The following is a 19,127-nucleotide window of genomic DNA, read 5'->3' as shown; positions in this document are numbered from 1 at the left end:
TGATTTTTAAAATTTCTAATGAAGAAAATAGTCTATAATCTCACCATCTGGATACTACAACTCTCTATATATTTGTTAATGGTGGAAATTTACAACCCCCCCCACACACACACACAAACACAAACACACACTTTTTTATTTTGAAGGCATTGCCCGGATCATACAGTTCCACACTCTGTTCTGCACTGTGGTTTTTTTGCTTGTATCTTGGAGATCTCCTAAAGATCGTAAAATGTTTCATTTGCTAATCAGTGCCTGTGTGTTTAAAAATTTTTTCTCTCTCATTATTCATTGTAGAAAAATTAGGAATTCTAGATAAGCAAAGATATGAAAAAAATTGCCATGTATACCTCCTAGTCATAACAACCCTCTAACATTTTACATTTGTTTAAAATCTTTTTTCCTTGCATATGTAAACATTTTACATATTTTTAACATCTTATGTTATAGTTGGCTTTTTAAGTCAGCGATGCAACATGAACATTGCCCTCCTGTGCAGAGTATTGTTACACTGTAAGAATAAACTACAGTATACTCTATCCATTTTCTCATTGTTTGAAAGTTAGAGTATTTCTACTCTTTAATGTTATAAATACTAATATAATGAACATCCTTGTAGCTTAATTATTTGAAAAGTGACTTTTATTGTTTTTTTCTTATTGCACACGCTTATTTAGAAAAATTAGACTATATGGATAAGAAAAAGAATAAAATAAAAATCACTATAACTTTACCCACCTAGAGATAAATCACTTTTTTATATGTTCCATAATTCTTCCAGGTTTTCTGCAAGTATACTGATGTACTAGTTCTGTTTGGAAACTTTTTTTTTCATTTCAAATATGTCTTTTTAAAAGATTGAGATGTAATTGACATGTACCATTAGTTTCAAGTGTATAACATAATAATTCAATATTTGTATATCTTGCAAATGATCACCACAGTAAGTCTAGTTAATATCCATCACCACACAGTTACAAATTGTTTTCTTGTGATGAAAACCTTTAAAATCGACTCTCTTAACAACTTTCAAATATGCCACGCAGCATTATTAACTATAGTCACCATGCTTACAACAAAATATATCTTGACTTTTTTCATGTCAATAAAGTCTTCCTGAGTAGCGGTATAATATCCCATGATAGGGTCAAGCTTCTTAACTAATCTCCCTTTGGACTTCTTTGTTGTTTCCAGTTTTACTCTATTATAAACAATGCTGCAATGGATATTCTTCTACAGAGACCTTTTCCCACATTTTTAGTTACGTCCTTAGGATGAATTCCAAGGAGAGAGATCACTGAGTCACCAGACATGCACACTCAATGGCTTTACATCATACTGTCAAATTGCCAGGCACAAGGATTGGACCAATTTGTACTCCAACCTCAGTTACGATTAGGAGTGCCCACGACCCTTCTCCATACAAACCCTGTGTGGGGTAATTAAAAGCAACGTAATTAACTGTCTCAAATTTGATAAGGAAAACATGGTATCACACTTAACTTTCAAGTACTTAATTTCTAGTAAGACTGAATTTTAAAAAAGTGTGTTACTAGCCATTTATTTCTTTTGTGACTTGTTTCTTCATGTCTATCCATTTCTCTATTGAAGTGTTTATCATTTCTTATTCCTTTACAATACATTTTCAATATTTTAATTTTTTTATGGTAAATACACATAATATACAATTTACTCTTTTAACTATTTTTTTTAACTATTTTTAAGTGTATAGTTTAGTGGCATTAAATGTGTTCACACTGCTATGCAGACATCACCACTGTCCATTTCCAGAATTTCTTTCATCTTGCAAAACTGAAATCCTGTGATCATTAAGCAATAACTCCCCATTTTCTACCCCCTGCCCTTTCTTCAGATGCTGGTAACCAGTATGCTACTTTCTGTCTCTATAAATTTGACTACTCTAGGTACCTCACATAAGTCGAATCATACAGTATTGTCCTTTGTGCCTGACTTCTTTCACTTAGCATAATGTCCTCAAGGTTCATCCATGGTGTAGCATATGTCAGAATTTCCTTCCTTTTTAAGGCTGAATAATATTCCATTGTATGTACACACCACATTTTGTTGCTCCATTCATTTGTCCATGAATACTCAGGTTGCTTTCACCCCTCGGCTATTGTGACTAATGCTGCTATGAACATGGGTGCACAAACACAGATATGCATTTTAAAAACCAGTTTGTTGTGTTTCTGTGATGTGCTAAGGTTAAATATTTTTAGTTTAGTTAAATCCATTAATCTCTTCCTCTATGGCTTCTGCCATTGATGTCAAGCTTAAAAAAATCCATCCCCACTTTAATATAATGTTAATACTTACCCATGTATTTTTTAGTTCTATTATATGTATTTATCCACTTACATTTATAATTTATCTGAAATATATTTTGTGATGTGAAATAGACACCTTGTTTTCCCCCTTATAAATGGTGACCTAATTGTCCCATCATCATTTCCCTCACTAATTTGAAAAGCATATCACACACATACATACACACACACACACCCCTGTGGGGATGTTTCCAGACTTTTATTCTGTTTCCTGGTCTCTGTGTTAATGATGTTGGGAAAGCTTAAAGAAAGGATCCTCAAAGGCAATTGCAGGCCTCTTGCTAGACACTACTACCCGTAGAGGTCAAAGGCAAACTACCAACCTACCTTGTTTGTATCTCCTTCCTGGTTTTTTTTTTTTACAGGATGCTGTTGTGTTGGTTACATTCTCCACTTTCTGTTGCTTCCTGTTACTTCTTTAGTTGAGACATAGTGGAAAGCACAGGTAAGGATTCTTAGGATTTATATAATCTTGATTTTTGTTAAACACTGGGAAGGGCACCTATGAATATAATGACAAGTGTCAATAGCATTTGGATTCCTCTGCACACTTTTCCAGTGCTCCCGGGAATGGCCCAGAGTCCCTAAGAGGAAGGTGAGTTTCCAGGATCTCCACATTGGGGCCAGGTTTTGTCCTCTCTGCATTGTTTCCCTCCTGCAAAGGATGTGGGTTGTCCTGGTATGGTAAGCACTGTGCAATGTGTAAAGAAATGTTTATATTTATAAATATTTCTAAAACTCAGTTCCTTCAAAGCAGGGTTGAAGTGAATGCTCCCATGATGCTGTGGGCCAGGTTGGTTTCCCCTCAACTCCAGGAATGAAAGCATCCTAGGGTCGAAGCAGGTTGAAAGCCTGGGAGGAGCTGGTGCGAGGCTTGGGCAGTGTGCCCTGTCAATGCCATACTATTTTAATTACTCTCATCCTTCACATATTTTAATAATCTGTAGAGCACATCAGTCTTTATGTTAGACATTTAGAGTAGCTTAATTTTGTAAAGAAAACTTTTATTTGTTTGTGTTTTCCCAGGACCCATCAGCTCCAAGTCAAGTAGTTGTTTCAGTCCAGTTGTGGAGGGCACAGCTCACAGTGGCCCATGTGGAGATGAACCGGCAACCTTGTTAAGAGCACTGTGCTCTAACCAACTGAGCTAACCGGCCGCCCCAAGAGTAGCTTACTTTCTTCAGTGCATGTCTTTCTGGGTAGGCAGAACAGGTGTCATAGGGAATAAAACCCAGATGGATTAGGTGGATCCCTTCCAGTTACTCAGCAAGTCAGGTTTCCCTCAAAGTAGAACTTGGAGAGACTGACTCCTCGCCCAGTACTCCCGAGACACTGGTGAAGGGACAGGCTGTGGTCTCTCTGGCTGTGGCAAAGGAGCGCGGTGACCCAGCCCCAGTGGGCTCCAGGGGTGGGGCGGGCCGCCGCACTAGGGGGACACTGACCGCACCGCGGGGGCTCGCCCCGCTGTGCCTCACGCCCGCCCCACCCGCTGGGCCCGCGCCGCACCCTGCGACAGCGAGCACGCCCTCGGCACTGGCCTGCGGCAGCCGGAGCAGCCTCGGCCGTGCGGCCCGAGGCGGCAGGGAGAGGGTGGCCGGCCGGGCGAGACATGGCGAGCCGCCGGGCGCCGGGGGAGAAGCGTTGGCAGCTGGTGCGCTGGTGAGTGGGCACCTGGGGTCAGGGGGCCCGGCCGCCGCGTGCGCTGCGACCCGAGGCCGGGCCGGCGCGGAAAGGAGCAGGGGCGCTGGCCCAAAGTTTCTTCTGGAACTGAGATTGCGGGCCCGGGTTTACGGAGAGGCTCTGGGCTGCCTGGTCACAGTCCCCGAGCCGGGTCTTTGCGGCTCTCCAGGGAGATCGGCGCTGGGACCTGGGACCCGGTCCCTGGCGTCAGGTTTTGGAGGGACTCCATCCTCCTGCCACAGGCTCAGGGGCAGGGCTTCCCCTCCTGCCCTTTTCCCCCCACCTCGCTTTTTTTATTTGTGCATTGGGGGTCCCCTGTCTACCTCCATTCCTTCTGCTACTCAGAGTCGGGCCACGGACTTGAGCCTGGAGAGGGCACAACCCACAGCCCTCAGCTCCTGTGTTCAAGGGGTTGCCCTGTCCTACACAGGAACCCGGGGGATGGACCCTTTGGGGAGGAGGGCATACACAAGGAGGCCTAGGAGGCGAGGGAAGAGGTCCCAGTGTGCGGGGTGGTTACCCCTACCCCCACCGCAGTCCTGCCTCGGCTGGGAAATCAGAGCCAGCCGGTGTCGGGTTACGGGACTGCAGGCTGAGAGGGTTTCAGACGCATCGCAGCTCAGTCACCTGGGTTGGGCCCATGTCTCCCGGGACTGAATGTTGAGGGCTGCTTCAGCCAATGACCTGACCTCTGCTTGCAGGGGCTTAGGATTCAGGACAGCCTGCTCAGCCCACCCCTGACCTGGGGGGATTCCAAGAATCAAAAGAGAATGCCCGGTTGGGACCCCTTCACATCCCACATCATCCCGCCCATACCAAAGCCAGGGGCCTCTCTGAAGTCGCATTCCAGATACATCTCACCAGTTACATTCTGTAGCTTGAATATAAATAACAACAATATTATCAATCATAACAACCTAGGTTCCTGAGTACTTCCTATTGGCTCCACCATAATCAGGATCCGGGCATTGAACTCAATTATTCTTCACAGTGATACTCAGAAGAAGGTATTACCACCCCCATTTTACAGACGAGGAAAGTGAGGGTCAGTGAAGGAAAGTGGTTAGTCAAGGTCATTCAGCAAGCAAGCGGCAGATTCAGGGTTTGAACTCAAATCTTGCACAGGGGCTTAAATGATCCTCTGTTTTGCTTCTTATTTCCTGGACCTTCACACCCAGCCTGGCTACACAGCCAAGTTCATGTGGTCAGAAAATCTCAGTATATCAGAGCAGGAGGGGTCACTGCGTTTCCAGCCTGCTCACCAACCCCCACCTTGGGAGGATTCCAAGAATCAAAGTCCAAATATTCAAAATTATTATTATTATTATTATTATTATTATTATTTTTAAAGATTTTATCGGGGAATGGGAACAGGACTTTATTGGGGAACAGTGTGTACTTCCGGGACTTTTCTAAGTCAAGGTGCTGTCCTTTCAGTCTTAGTTGCGGAGGGCGCAGCTCAGCTCCAGGTCCAGTTGCTGTTGTTAGTTGCAGGGGGCGCAGTTGACCATCCCTTGCGGGAGTCAAGGAGTGGAACTGGCAACCTTGAGATTGAGAGCCTGCACTCCAACCAACTGAGCAACCGCCTGAGTCACCGGGCGGGTCCTCAAAATTATTACTTAGCAACTACTACTATTATTTAGGAACTACTCTTCAAATGAAGCCCCAATGCATACATCAGATAAAAGTAGAGTTAGTCTGCTTGGAGAGCTGGTGGGGGCTGGCAGTTACTTAGTGCCCTCTGTCTGGAAATGAGGCATCACCACAGGCCCCCAGGACTTCCCAGATCACTTTGCTTAGTTTAAATCCTTCCCTCACTTCCTGGAGGAGGAACAGGAAGAGTTTAAAAGGGGCAGAGCCTGGATTTCTGCTCTGACTCTCTCTTTCTGCCTGGCTGGGTTGGATCTTGGGCTGGACCGTATGATGCATGAATCATTGTTAGTGCCCTACTTAGGTTTTGGGTCACCTTTCACCTCCAGATTAAAGCCCATTGTTTAGAGAAGGTCCTGAAGGTGACTTGAGTGGTGAGGCAGCCCGGCAGGGAGCACTCTTGAGGGCAAAGAAGCCCTCTGAACCACATGGCATGCTCCCAGCATGGTCGGCCTTGACGCCTGGTTCCCGGATTTCAGGTTGCATAAGTTCTCAACTCAAACCGGCTCTGTTGGCTCACAGAACTGAAAACTCCAGGAACTCTGTGTTTCAGGCATACCTACATTCAGATGCTGAAATATTATCCACAAATAGTGCTCTACTCTCTTGGTCCCTTTACTTTCTCAGTTGTTCCACTTTTACTTCCTCCTGGAGGCAAGTGGTGATCGGTTGCAGGCCGCCGTCCAAGTTAGTGACTGTCATAGAAAGAGAGCTCTTCCTTTTCAGTGGTTCCAGTCAAAGTCTCAGGATGTCATCTCATTGGCCTGATTTGGGTCACATGGCCATCCCTGAGCCAATCACTATAGTCAGAAGGATGGACTGCTCAGATTGGCTAGCCTGGGTCATGTGCCCACCCGTGGAGCTGGGGCCTGGGGTCAGCCCCACCCAAACCACAGAACTTTGAGCAGGAGAGAGAGTGAGGAGTGGTGAATTATTGGGCAACAAAAACACGTGATGCAAACCCACAATCAAGTTAAAAGGTAGAATGGAAACTAGATAACAGTATTTCCACATAACAGGTTAAATGTTAATTTGCTAAATGTTAGAAGCACTCTTATAAATGAATTTTTAAAACTACCACAGATTGGGGAGCTTCAACAACCGAAATTTATTTTCTCACAGTTCTGGAGGCTGCAAGTCCAAGATCAAGGTGCCAGCATTATCGGGTTCTGGTGAAAGCCCTCTCCCTGGCTTGCCGACGGCCACCTTCTCCCTGTGCTGTCACGTGGTGAAGAGAGTGCGCAGGCTCTCTGGTGTCTCTTCTTAGAAGGACGCTCATCTGGTTGGATGAGGGTCCTACCTAACCTTAGTTACTTCCACAAAAGCCCTGTCTCCAAATACAGTCATATTGGGAGTTAGGGCTTCAAAATACAAATTTGGCGGGTGTTGGGGGTGGTGTGGAGACAAGGACACAAACGTCAGTCCATAATGCTTGCCAAATATCCTGGAGTCTAGACAGTGAATGATTCGGGCTCAACATCTGAAAGCTAGTGGATGCTGCTCAGGGTCTCTTTTGGGGAAATAATGTCTGAACATGAACCGAGGGAACCAGCTTTGGAGCCCAACTGTGGGACTCCACTGCAGGAACAGCAGGTACAGATCTCCCCAAAGTGGTTTCCATGTGTCTGGGGCTGTGCAGGACTGGTGTTCCACAGCGCCACCTTGTGGTGTGCAGAGGCAAGGGCAGTAGAGGGTGGTTGACTCCAGTTTTCCCAGCATCTGGTATTTCAGAAGCAGGACTAGGTAAGGATCTGGGCTTTTGGAAAATTCAAAAGCAAGATATTGAACTTGATAAGAATAGAGTTTGAGGGAGAGGTAGGATTCAAGCAATTAGAATTGAAAGAGATATGACCAGATTCATACCCTAAGCTATTGGTATAGGTCGAACCAGTTCCACAGGAAACGAATGCATAGCTGTTAAGCTCCTTGGTCATAAAAGTTTTCAGCTGTTCAGATTGGCTAACCTCTTTATATATTCATGGTACATAAGAGTGTCGGCACACCTAAATCGCTATAGAATGTGGGGCAAGACTTTAGTGGTTCTCTCATAAAATAAAAGGTTTCACATGCTTTTAAAAAGTGAAAATCCAAGGCAGAACCTTTGTTTAATGTCCAAGGGTGGTAAATTACCATGTTTGAATCTGTGGGAGAATTGAGATCTTTTAGAAACCATATCAATAATTTGTTAAAATGTATGCTTTAAAAGAAGTAGTGGTTTAAAACAGCAATGAGATACCACGACATACTTTTTGGAATGGCCAAATTCTGAAACACACGCAGTGCCAAATGCCGGTGAGGATGTGGAGCAACAGGAATTCTCGTAAATTGTTGGTGGGAATGCAAAATGGTACAGCCACTTTGGAAGACAGCTTGGTGGTTTCTTACAAAACTAGACATACTCTTACCAATACGATCTGGCAGTTACACATAGTATTTACACAAAGGAGTTGAAAACTTATATTCACACAAAAACCTACACATGAATATTTATAGCATCTTTATTCATAGTTGCCAAAACTTGGAAGTAGCCAAGGTGTCCTTCAGCAGGTGAATGGACAAATAAACTGTATATCTAGACAATAGAATATCATTCAGCACTAAAAAGAAATGAGTTATCAAGCTATGAAGAAACTTAGAGGAAATTTAAATGAATATCAATAAGTTAAAGAAATGCTACATAAAGTAAAGGCTACATGCTATATTATTCCAACTACATGACATTCTGGAAAAGGAAAAACTAAGGAGACAGTAAAATGATCAGGTTGGCAGGGTGTGTGTGTGTGCGTGTGTGTGTGTGTGCGTGTGTGTGTGTGTGTGTGTGTGATGAATAGATAGAGCACAGAGGATTTTTAGGTTAGTGAAAATACTCTGTATGATATTACAATGATGGATACATTTTTTTTAAAACAACTCATGTCCACTTGTCCTTCCAGAATAGCCCTCTTCCTTCGGATTCTCCTCCAAACTCTCCATAAAGTACTCAAAGTTAAATTAGAATTTGATTGGGCTCATCAGCTCAATTTATTAAATATGCATTTTTTTCAGAAGTCCCACTATATCTAAGAGCCTGTGGTAGGCCCTGCCCAGATTCTGAGGGTAGGTCTTAGAGCCTGGGAAAGGGAGCTCACTGAAGCTAGAGGTCAAGGCTGTACAAGTGGTGGAAAAGCAGCGCAGAGCGCTCTGGCCGTGTTCTTTTCACTGGCTGCATAGTATTCCATTGTCAGTTGGACCATAAATTCTTCACCTAGCCTCTTTAGGGTAATTTGAATATTATGACATCACAAACATTGCTGCAGTGAACATCTCTGAACCTATTACATGCACATGTGCAGAGATAATAGTTGGATATAGTTTTCAAAGTGAAATTGCAGAGTGAAAGCACATGCATATTATAAAAGACACTGCCAACGTGACCTCCAAAGAAATTGTACCATTTTATACTATCTGCAGGGATATGTCAGGGCCACTTCCTCCACAACTTGGCTCACACTGGAAATTAACACACTTTTATTTTATTTTTTATTATTTATTTATTTATTTTTTTTAAAGATTTTTTTTTTTTATTGGGGAAGGGGAACAGGACTTTATTGGGGAACAGTTTGTATTTCCAGGATTTTTTTCCAAGTCAAGTGGTTGTCCTTTCAGTCTTAGTTGTGGAGGGCGCAGCTCAGCTCCAGGTCCAGTTGCCGTTGTTAGTTGCAGGGGGCAGAACCCACCATCCCTTGCGGGACTCGAGGAATCAAACTGGCAACCTTGTGGTTGAGAGCCCACTGGCCCATGTGGGAATCGAACCGGCAGCCTTTGGAGTTAGGAGCACGGAGCTCTAACCGCCTGAGCCACCAGGCCGGCCCCTAACACACTTTTAAATCTTGGCCAATCTCACCAGTGAAAAACGGTCTCTCATTGTTTTAATTTTCATTTCTTTACTTAAAGAAAGGTTGAATTTTTTCATGTTTACTGTTCATTTGTGTTTCTGTTTTTAGAAACTACTCATTAATTTCCTTGGCCCTTCACCTCCCCTTTTTGCTCATTACATATTTTTTCATATTTATTTATAAAAGCTCTTTGTTTATCATGGGAATTAGTCTTTTTTATTTTTTAGTAAATTTTGTCTTTTAGAACAGTTTTAGATTTACAGAAAAATTGAGAAGATACTGCAGAGTTCCCACCCCCCCACCCCCAGTTTATCCTATTATTATTAATATTTGACATGAGTATGGCATATTTGTTACATTAATGCATCGATATTGCTGTATTGCTATATTATTATTAACTAAAGTCCACAGGTTATTAAGATTTTCTTACTTTTTCCCCAGTGTCCTTTTTTTTGTTGTTCTAGGGTCCCATCTGGATGCTGCGTTACATTTAGTTGTCGTGCCTCCTTAGTTTCTTCTTGGCTGTGACAGTTTCTTGGACTTTCCTTGGTTTTGATGACCTTGACAGTTTTGAGGAGTATTGGTCATATTTTGTAGAATGTCCCTCAACTGGGATTTGTCTGATGTTTTTCTCATGATTAGACTGGGATTATGATTTTTGGGGAGGAGGAGCATGGGGATAGAGTGCCATTATTCTTTCTTTCTTCTTTTGTTATTTATTTTCAATTACAGTTGCCATTCAATATAATTTTATCTTATATTAGTCTCAGGAAGTGGCAATTGCATCACAGCATGTCAAGGGGACATACTATCAACATGATTTGTCACTGTGGACGTTGACCTTGGTTATTTGGCTGAGGTAGTGCTTGTCAGCCTTCTCCACTGTAGAGTTACTATTCCCTCACCCCTTTTCCATAATGTACTCTTTGGAAGGAAGTTACTAAGTGTAGCCCATGTTGAAGTGGAGTGGAGTTGTGATCTACCTTCTCTAGGGCGGAATATTTACCTATACGGCTCGGAATTCTTCTGCAAGGAAGATTTGTCTCTTTCCCCCCTTTATTTATTTACTCAGTTATTTATTTATATCAGTACGTATGTATGGATATTTACTTATTTTTTATAACAGCTTGATTGAAATAGAATTCACGTACCCTACAACTCTTCCATTTAAAGTGTAAAATCCAGTGGTTTTTAGTATCTTCAGTGAATTGTACAACCGTCACCATAATCAATTATAGGACATTTTCCTCACCCTCAAAAGAAACCCCATAACCTTTAGCAGTCCTCCTCCTCCATTACCTCCCAACCCTGGTTCCCCCCAGCCTTAAGCAACCACTAATCCACTTTCTGTCTCGATGGATTTGCCAATTCTGGACAATTCATATAAATGGGATTGTACAGTATGTGGTCTTTTGTGACTGGCTTCTTTCACGTAGCATAATGTTTGCAAGGTTCAGGTTTCAGTGCAGGCATGACCTACCCCAGTGTTCAACTGAAACAAATAGGTGTAACCTGTAAAATGCCAGACCCTGTTCTCTTGGGTAATGGATTGCATCCTCCTGGAGGTGTCACCCACCCCCACAATCTGGGGCCTGTTTGTATGAGCAGCTCCTCCCCTCCCTCTCTCTCCTCATTCCCGTCAGTCAGTGCCCAGGTCCCTTGACTCCTACTTGCCCAGGGAGAAGCTGGTTCTTGCTAAAGCTTTAATGGCTCATAGTGGTTTATAAGGCAGACCCTCTGCACTATTCAGTGTACTGGTCAATGGAATTTCAGGGACACGGCAGGGAGATATTTGGGGATGGGTAGTGTTCTGTTTTCCTTCATATTCAATGTGGTCTTATTCAGCAAATATACTTCCTAAGTTAAACTGGATTCATCAGTGGAGATAATCTGCATCAGAGCTTCCCAAGGATGTAATGAATCGACAATCACTGTTGCTGTCATGATTTTCATGGCAGACTGGCTTAGTCGACCAGAGGGCTGCGTAAGGATGTTGCAGGGTTTTCAGAGCCGATCAGACACAGTCTTGCACTCTAGCGGGGAGGCAGACAGGCCCATAAATAACTCAAGTACAGGCGGGCCGAGAACAACATTGTGATCAAGGTTAAGCAAAGCATCCTGGGAAACTTGGAGCTGACTTGGATTCTGGCTGGGGGTTGGGAACCGATTCTTAGAGGCTGTGTGGTTTGATCAGATGGGGCAGGGTGGGCAGGTCTGGGGTAGACATGGAGGGAGGGCAGTTCAGGTCAGAGCACAGCCTGAACAAAGGCTTCAAGATAAGAAAAGCCGTCTCATGACTGAAGACGGAAAGACTGTCAGGGACGCAGGGGTCTGATGTGTGACTGAGGAGGAGGGTGACAGGTAACGGTGGGAAAGCCTGGAAGGGAACAAAGTGGGGAAGGGTTGGATGCCTGAGGTGAGCCGTTTGGATGATATTTGATACGCAGTGGGAAGACACCAAGTTCTGGGGCAGTGGGGGAGCTGACAAGGTCTGTGTTGGCAAGTAGGGGCTGGTATGGGGGAAGGAGAGGATGTGCGTGTGTGGAGTGGGCTGGTTAGGAAGAAACTGGATGCCATGGCTGAAGGGTCGAAGGAGGCCAGCCTCTGCTGCTTCCTTGGACAAGTTCACGTCCCTCCCGAGTTTCTCCTTCCTCATCTCTCAAATGGGATCCACCAGTTCCAGACGGTTTGATGTGAGGCTTAGGGCAGAGAATGCAGAGAGTGGATTTGTCTGTCATCAGGGAAGCTTGTAAGGCCTGTGACTGATGAAGGCCCGTGGGGATGGTGGGGAGGGAAGGCGACAATGATGACATGACAAGAGCTTCTCTAGCATTATCTCATTTAATCCTCGCAACAACCCCTCAAAGTGGGTATTATTATTACTCCCATTTGACAGATGAGGAATCTGGGACTCCCCGTGGAAAATCACTCACCCAGAGTTGGTAAGTGGAATCCTGGTCAGGGCGCCTTCAAAGAGTGGGAGACAGTCCCCTCCACCTGCCTCTGGGAGAAGGGGATGGAGAGAGAGGGGAAGGGAGGGGTGGCTGGGTTTTGACTGGGGCAAGGAAGTGGAGATGGTGCTTGTGGCTGAGGTTGTTTGCACTCCCCTGTTGGCAGTGGTGAGTGATGGGTGAGGGGAGGATTTGGGTGGGGATGGTTCCGGAGTTGCTTATTTTGCTCTCAGCCTAGGGACATGTGTATACCAGGTGGGGTTAGGGACAGCCCTGATTGTGGATTATCAGCTGGGAGTGCGGGGATACCTCTATCAGGTGTTGGCTCTTTCTGGCCTTGTCAAGCCCTGTGCCCACTCTGCGCCTCGTGTCCTCATGTAAAATAAAGCTGTGGGACTGATGAGTGACCTCCTGGGTTTTTTTTTTTTTTTGGTCCTAATGATCTAAGACTTCATGATCAGCAAAGTTCTCAAATTAAAAAATAAAAAAGATGTTTACTGTTCAAAAACATACACGGTTCAAATTCAGAAAGCACTAAAGCAGTTACAATGCCACCCAGCCACTCAGTTTCCCTCTTTGGAGGCCATTGGTTAATGGCCCTTTGTTGGTCCCCACACAGATACAAGAGCATGTCATTTGGACTGAGTCCTGAGGAGCCCAAAGGTGGGGAAAGGCATGGAAACTTGTCATCAGAATAGGAGGGGATTGGGCAGCTGGATGGCTCAGTTGGTTAGAGCGGGAGCTCTGAACAACAGGGTTGTTGGTTTGATTCTCACATGGGCCAGTGAGCTGCGCCCTCCACAACTAGATTGAAGACAACAAGCTGCTGCTGAGCTTCCGGAGGGGCAGGTGGCTGGCTCAGTTGGTTAGAGCAGAAGCTCTCAACAACAAGGTTGCCTGTTCAATTCCTGCATGGGATGGTGGGCTGCGCCCCCTGCAACTAAAGACTGAAAATGGTGACTGGACTCGGAGCTGAGCTGTGTCCTCCACAACTAGATTGAGGGACAATGACTTGGAGCTGAAGGGCCCTGGAGAAACACACTGTTCCCCAATATTCCCCCCAAAAAAATTTAAAAAAAAAGAACAGGAGGGGCTTAATTAGGGCAGGCTTCCTGGAGGAGCCAAGTTTTAAGCCAGGTTTTATAGGAGGGGAGTCATCTTGGGGCAGGAAGCAGGTCACAGAGGAAGGTCATGTCCCAAAATGAAGTCAGGACCTTCCGTCCCAAACCTGTCCTTGTCCACCATTAATAGCACTGCAGCCAGCTGCCTGCACAAACCAGGAACAACTGGCACAACTTTGCCACCTGTTCTCCCCTCACTCATGTCCAACTCATCACCCGGTCCAGCCAGCACTACAGCCTTAACGCACTCGAGAGTCCTCCCATTTCACTCCGCCTCCAGCACTAGCCCCCTGTACAAACCACCACTGCCCCACCTGGACCCCTGCGATAGTATCTCACCTGGGTGCTTTGCTAACTTCCTCCCAGCAGCCAGATGATCTTCCCACAATGCCCGCTGCATCATGTCGAGTAGAGTGAAGGGAGAAAGGTGGGGGCCAGATGCTCTGAATGGGAGGCCACGGGAGCAATGCAAGCCTGCTCTGCTCTCCAGCAACCTTGCCTTCTGGGAAATCCCCGCCCCCAGCAAATAGCCTGAGCCCAATGGGGCAGTATCAGAGCAGCTGCACAATTTTTTTTCATAGAACTTTATGCAGTTTGTAATTTCACACACACAAACACACACACACACACACACACACACACACACCCCATTTGGAATAGGTAAAAACCTCTCCTGTATGAATACATTATTAAAAAGTCACTCTCCTATGCCCCATGTGCCCAGTTCCCCCTTTTCCCCACGTGGGTAACCGTTTTTATTAGCTTCTGTGTCTCCAGGATTTCTATATACAAAGATAAGTAAATATAAATTCATCGTTTTTTCCTTGCCCCCCTTTTGACATAAATTATAACATACTGCTCTTTCTGCACTTGATTTTTTTCTCTTAAGAATGCATCTTGGAGATCTTTGTATGATAGCACACAGAGAACACTCATTGTAAACGTTTTTTTTTAAAATATGGCTGCGCACTGCCTTGCTACATAGATGCACTATAATTTACCGTATTTTGCTGTGTATGATGCACACCTTTTTGCCCAGCTTTGTGAGGGAAAAATAAAGATGCACATTATACATGGGTAGTACTAATTCCGTATCCATATAAATGTTTTTAATTCTTCTATTTATGCTTATGAGTTAGAAGTGTAACTCTAGAAATCAATAATGATATCCATATGCAAGATAATACCCTGGAATACGATAATCGATTTTGTTGAATTTACGATGAACTTGCAAAGACGAAGAGTTCTTGGCCTTCTATGATGCATAAATATCATAAATTTGTTACCGCTACATAAAATTTCTTGTACCTTGTGTCTGTTCTTGTGTTTTGTAATTATTTGTTACGTAAAGTTTTTTGTACCATAATATATTAAAAAATAAATGCTAAAATTCCTTTATAATACATAAAACAAGTACCTACATGTGAACAAATAAAAATTTGAATTAAAAAATTAAAGCGAAAGATATTTTTTCCCCCTGAAAGTTTGGGCCCAAAACGTGGGTGCACTTTATACACGGCAAAATATGGTATTTAATCAGCTCCCTACTGATGAGAACTTGAGTTGTTCTCAGTCTTTTGCTATTGTAAACAATGCTGCAGATAACCTTGTCCACATGCTAGTCTGTAGATTAATTCTCCAATAGGGGAATCGTTGGGCTGTAAGGGAAATATAATTGTGACTTAGACAGATGTTGTCAGGTTGTCCTGGAGAGGGGTTGGACCACTCGGCTCTCCCACTGGTAATGTATAAAGGAGGCCGTTGGTAATGACATATTTGTTTATGTGTTTATCTGATGGTTTCTCTTCCACAAGACCGTGAACTCCAGGAGTGTAGGGATCAAGTCTCTTGTGCATCATCGTCGGCACTCAGTAAATGTTGGATTTATGAATGGATTCATGGTTCTACCAGGAGGGGCTGGCCAGAGTGGGAGAGACCCTTTTGTGCTCAGCTTGCCCAGCCCAGCTTCCCCCATCCTTATGCTGGGCTGATTGTCTATCTGGAGGGTGGTGGGGGTCCTGTGAGAGATCCTTGAAGTTTTGGAAGAACTAAGCCTGACATTTGACTCATGACCCCCTCTCCCGAGCAGCCCTTCTGTTTCTGTGATATCAAGAAGTCCAATGTCTTAGTACTGTAGGGGATCGGAGAATAGACCCTGTGTGATGCTTAAATCCTCTGCTTACTTACCTTCGGTAACAGAAAGCTCACTCCTCCCAAGTGACTCCTTTCAACTTCAGGCAACTAAATTTTAGGAAGTTTTTCCATCTACTGAGTTGAAACCTATCCCCTGTAGCTGCCTCCTGTTTGGGGAATTTTAATTGTGGCCCTTTGGAAACAATGTTTTCAGGAAGATGAGCCGGGGGCATATTTGGGGACACGTACTCCTGCTCTCTCTTTTTCCAGCAAGCAGGGCTAACTCCCCAGAAGAGCTCTGCAGAGCCCTGCCTGCCCACCTCCTGACTCTTTCCTGTCCCGCCCTCAGGTACGTGCAGGAAGGGCGTTTCCGAATCGAGGAGAGAACACTGACAGCCTTCCAGTGGCTCTACAGCCCTCAGCAACATCGCATCCTCAGTCGTGCTGACCTCGAGTCTCCCTCCAGGTAAAATAACCCACAGCCCTTACTCACATTCTTTGCCCCGGGGACTAGGCCCCCTCAGGTGGTACTTATACAGCCATGCTGGTCCATAAGCTCACAGTGGGGAATCATTGCCCTCAGTGGTGGAAAGGCCTCCCAGGGTCCTGTAAAGAGTTTGTCCAGCCTAGAATGCACTGAGTGATCTGAGGTAGATCATGGCCTCCGCTTTCTCCTCTGTAAAATGGGTATGATCATATTTTCTCTGCTTTCTGTCAGGAAGATCGTGAGTCTCCAGTGAAATGATGCCTGCAGCGATTTCCAAAGCCTGGAGATCAGTAGGTTCCTCTGTAACAGGGAGAGTGGCAGGGCAGCCCCTGCTTTGACCTGGGTAGAGACAGACCTGCCTTCTTTGTCTCTCTCTTCCCTTATACCAGGGAATCCAGCTGGGACACTGAGTCTGGGTGAGGGGCTGGGATATGAGGACTTTTCTTGGCGCAAATTCCTGCTCCCAGGCTCCTGCCCACTCTTTGTCCACACTGTGGACAAGTATGACCAGTGTTAGCAGCGTCAACAGAAATATCCTGGGTGGCCCTCCTGCCAACTTCCCCTGCCCCCCCTCTTCCCAAGGCTTCTGCTAGACCTGATTCTGGACCTTTCTTCCCACTTTCCCCACCAAAATCTCTTTGCACCAGCTTCTAAATGAGCAGGACCCTAAATGAATCCAAGAATGAACGGCTCTCTCCTCCCAGGAATGGCTGAAGGAAAGAGGAATGGAAGTGATATCACGGGGGGTGGGGACACATGGCCTGGCTAACAGGAGAAAAGGGATGATGCTCTTACTGAAGTCCCCCAAACTGGCCCCAGGAATAAGGTTTAGAAGTGACATGAGCCTTCACCCCCCCAGACATATGCCAGGAATCCTATTTAGCTAAGAGTAGTTCATCTGCTTTATCGCATTGATGACTTCAGAAGGTACGGGAAACAATGAAGTGGACGGGTACTTTGGATTCAGTTCTGTCCAAAAAGGAAGAAATAATTAGAGGATGATGGGGAAGTGACAGGAACACTGGGAAAGGTGACTCAGGCCACCTGGGAATTCCTAGTGTTCAGGGAATGGGTGGTCAGACAAGTTCCCTGGACTTCAAATAACGGATTTCAAGTAATGTAGTGAAAAGACACAAAGGCCCCTAGAGCTTAAGGCAAGAGTATTGGGAAGGGTGCAAAAAGGAAATTCTGAGTGTACAGTAGTGAACGCATGCAGGGAAAAAAAAAGAGGCCACTGTGGCTGCCCTGGGAGCATACTAGCAACACTCGGACATGAAGGGTACACGGTGGGATTCAGTTTTAGGCCACATGCAAAGTGTAGTGCGAGCCAAATGCCATCTGACATAAAGTAGCTTCTCCCTCATCGTCTTTCCTGACCTTCAAAGCTCTCACCTCTCCTGGCATTATCTTGTTTGTCTGTGTGTTCATTGTTGGTGCCCCCTTCCCTGCCCCCAGGATGTAAGCTCTGTGAGGGCAGGGCCTTTCTATCTCATTCTCCTCTGTATTCCGAGGTCCTAACCCAGAGAAGAGCTCATTAAACAGGCACTGGATGGATGAGAAAGGAACACAACGCAGGCTCAGAACCTGTAGGAAGGCTGGTAGGGAGGCCCCCCCAGACTGAGGTGGGCCAGCTACACCTGCCCAAGATAAGAGCAAGGGAAGAAGAGGAGGGTGAGACCTCCTGCCCGGGCAAGTTGTCTGAGGCGACGGAGCTGCTCTGTTTTCTGAATCAAAGAACAAGGATTCTCTTTAGAATCTAGGAGCAGAGCCGAGTCTGTGAATGAGGGAAGCAATCATAAGACAGGATGGAGCCATTTGCAATAACTCAGCTTTCATACTTGGGAAGGTTATGTCCCAGGATACTTGAAGAGAAGACTGCCATAGCTCCGTGGCTGTGCTAATTTCTGGGATAGAAGGTTAATAGTTATTTTCTGAGGGTTCATTATGTGTTGCGTTTGCAGGAAAAATGGGTTTAGTCTTAATAACCATGCTATGACCTAGATACTACTGTTCTCCCCGTTTTTCAGATGACAACACCGAGGAGCAGAGGTTAAATAATAACAGCGAGTAAGTGGCAGCGCTCACCACCACTGTGCACATTGCTTCTCAGAGAAAAAGGCATGTGCCCAAAGGCGGGAGATGGGGAAGGTAATTTCTATCTTTACAAAGAGGAAATAAGTCCACAGACCATAAATAAAGGAACTCAGCATCAGTCCTGGTCCTGCTAAGAGTCTGTTATTAAAGAAATGGTTTGGAGGCACTTAGAAAAGGAAGAAGTGGGTGATCATCAGTAGCGAGTGAATGTCTGGAGAATCCACACGGCTGGGGGGAGCTTATTTGCTGTTCTGATTAGTTTTCCACACTAGAAAGTAGGTTGAGGGTGTTGGAGCAGGAGTTGTGAGTTTGAGCAACAAATTGTTCTTTTCTTCCTGGCAAAGCCTTGCAGGTGACACAGAGGAGTGTGGGCAGGGAGATGGCACAGCTAGGTAGGTTGAGAAGTGGGCTGCCATTGGCTGAGTTTCTGAGTGGCTTGGTGAGGAAGGATGTGGATAGCATGCTGGTGACATTGCTGATGGCAGGAACCTGGGCACCCTCCCCACAGGAGAGGTGTCCGAACTGGGACCCATACTGCCCTGCAGGTTGGATTCCAGATCCAAATCTAGGAGGGACAATTTAACACGGATCAAGGCGAAGTCTGTTTTGGCCTCCAGTCCTGTCTGTCCCTGGGTAGCAGGGCAAGGGAATCAGAACCGTGTGAGATGTTCCAATTGACTAGAAGCTTGGGGATGGCCTTGTGTTTTAGGTTTTAAGAACATGCTTGTATCTTGGGACTATAAGAGCTCAGGGCAATGTCCAGAGTGAGGGAGCGAAGGACACGCTGT

At 45.2% G+C, this 19,127-nt stretch overlaps 1 protein-coding gene across 2 annotated transcripts in view; it reads left to right on the top strand.

The window, feature by feature from the left end:
- The first annotated feature begins 3,865 nt into the window (after nt 1-3,865).
- RAP1GAP2 (RAP1 GTPase activating protein 2) overlaps nt 3,866-19,127 on the top strand; it is a 211,920-nt gene continuing 196,658 nt past the window's right edge. For both annotated transcript variants that reach the window (XR_013991821.1, XM_081027059.1), the window contains exons 1-2: nt 3,866-4,007; nt 16,108-16,224. Coding sequence is in view for 1 of the 2 variants with exons in the window: in XM_081027059.1 (XP_080883185.1) it covers nt 3,958-4,007; nt 16,108-16,224 (167 nt within the window). In the remaining variant the exon portion in view is untranslated. The remainder of the gene's footprint in view (nt 4,008-16,107; nt 16,225-19,127) is intronic.

Source organism: Rhinolophus hipposideros, assembly GCF_964194185.1.
Source record: "Rhinolophus hipposideros genome assembly, chromosome: 20".
In the NCBI taxonomy this organism is placed as follows: domain Eukaryota; kingdom Metazoa; phylum Chordata; class Mammalia; order Chiroptera; family Rhinolophidae; genus Rhinolophus; species Rhinolophus hipposideros.
This window is presented reverse-complemented; position numbering and strand designations above follow the sequence as displayed.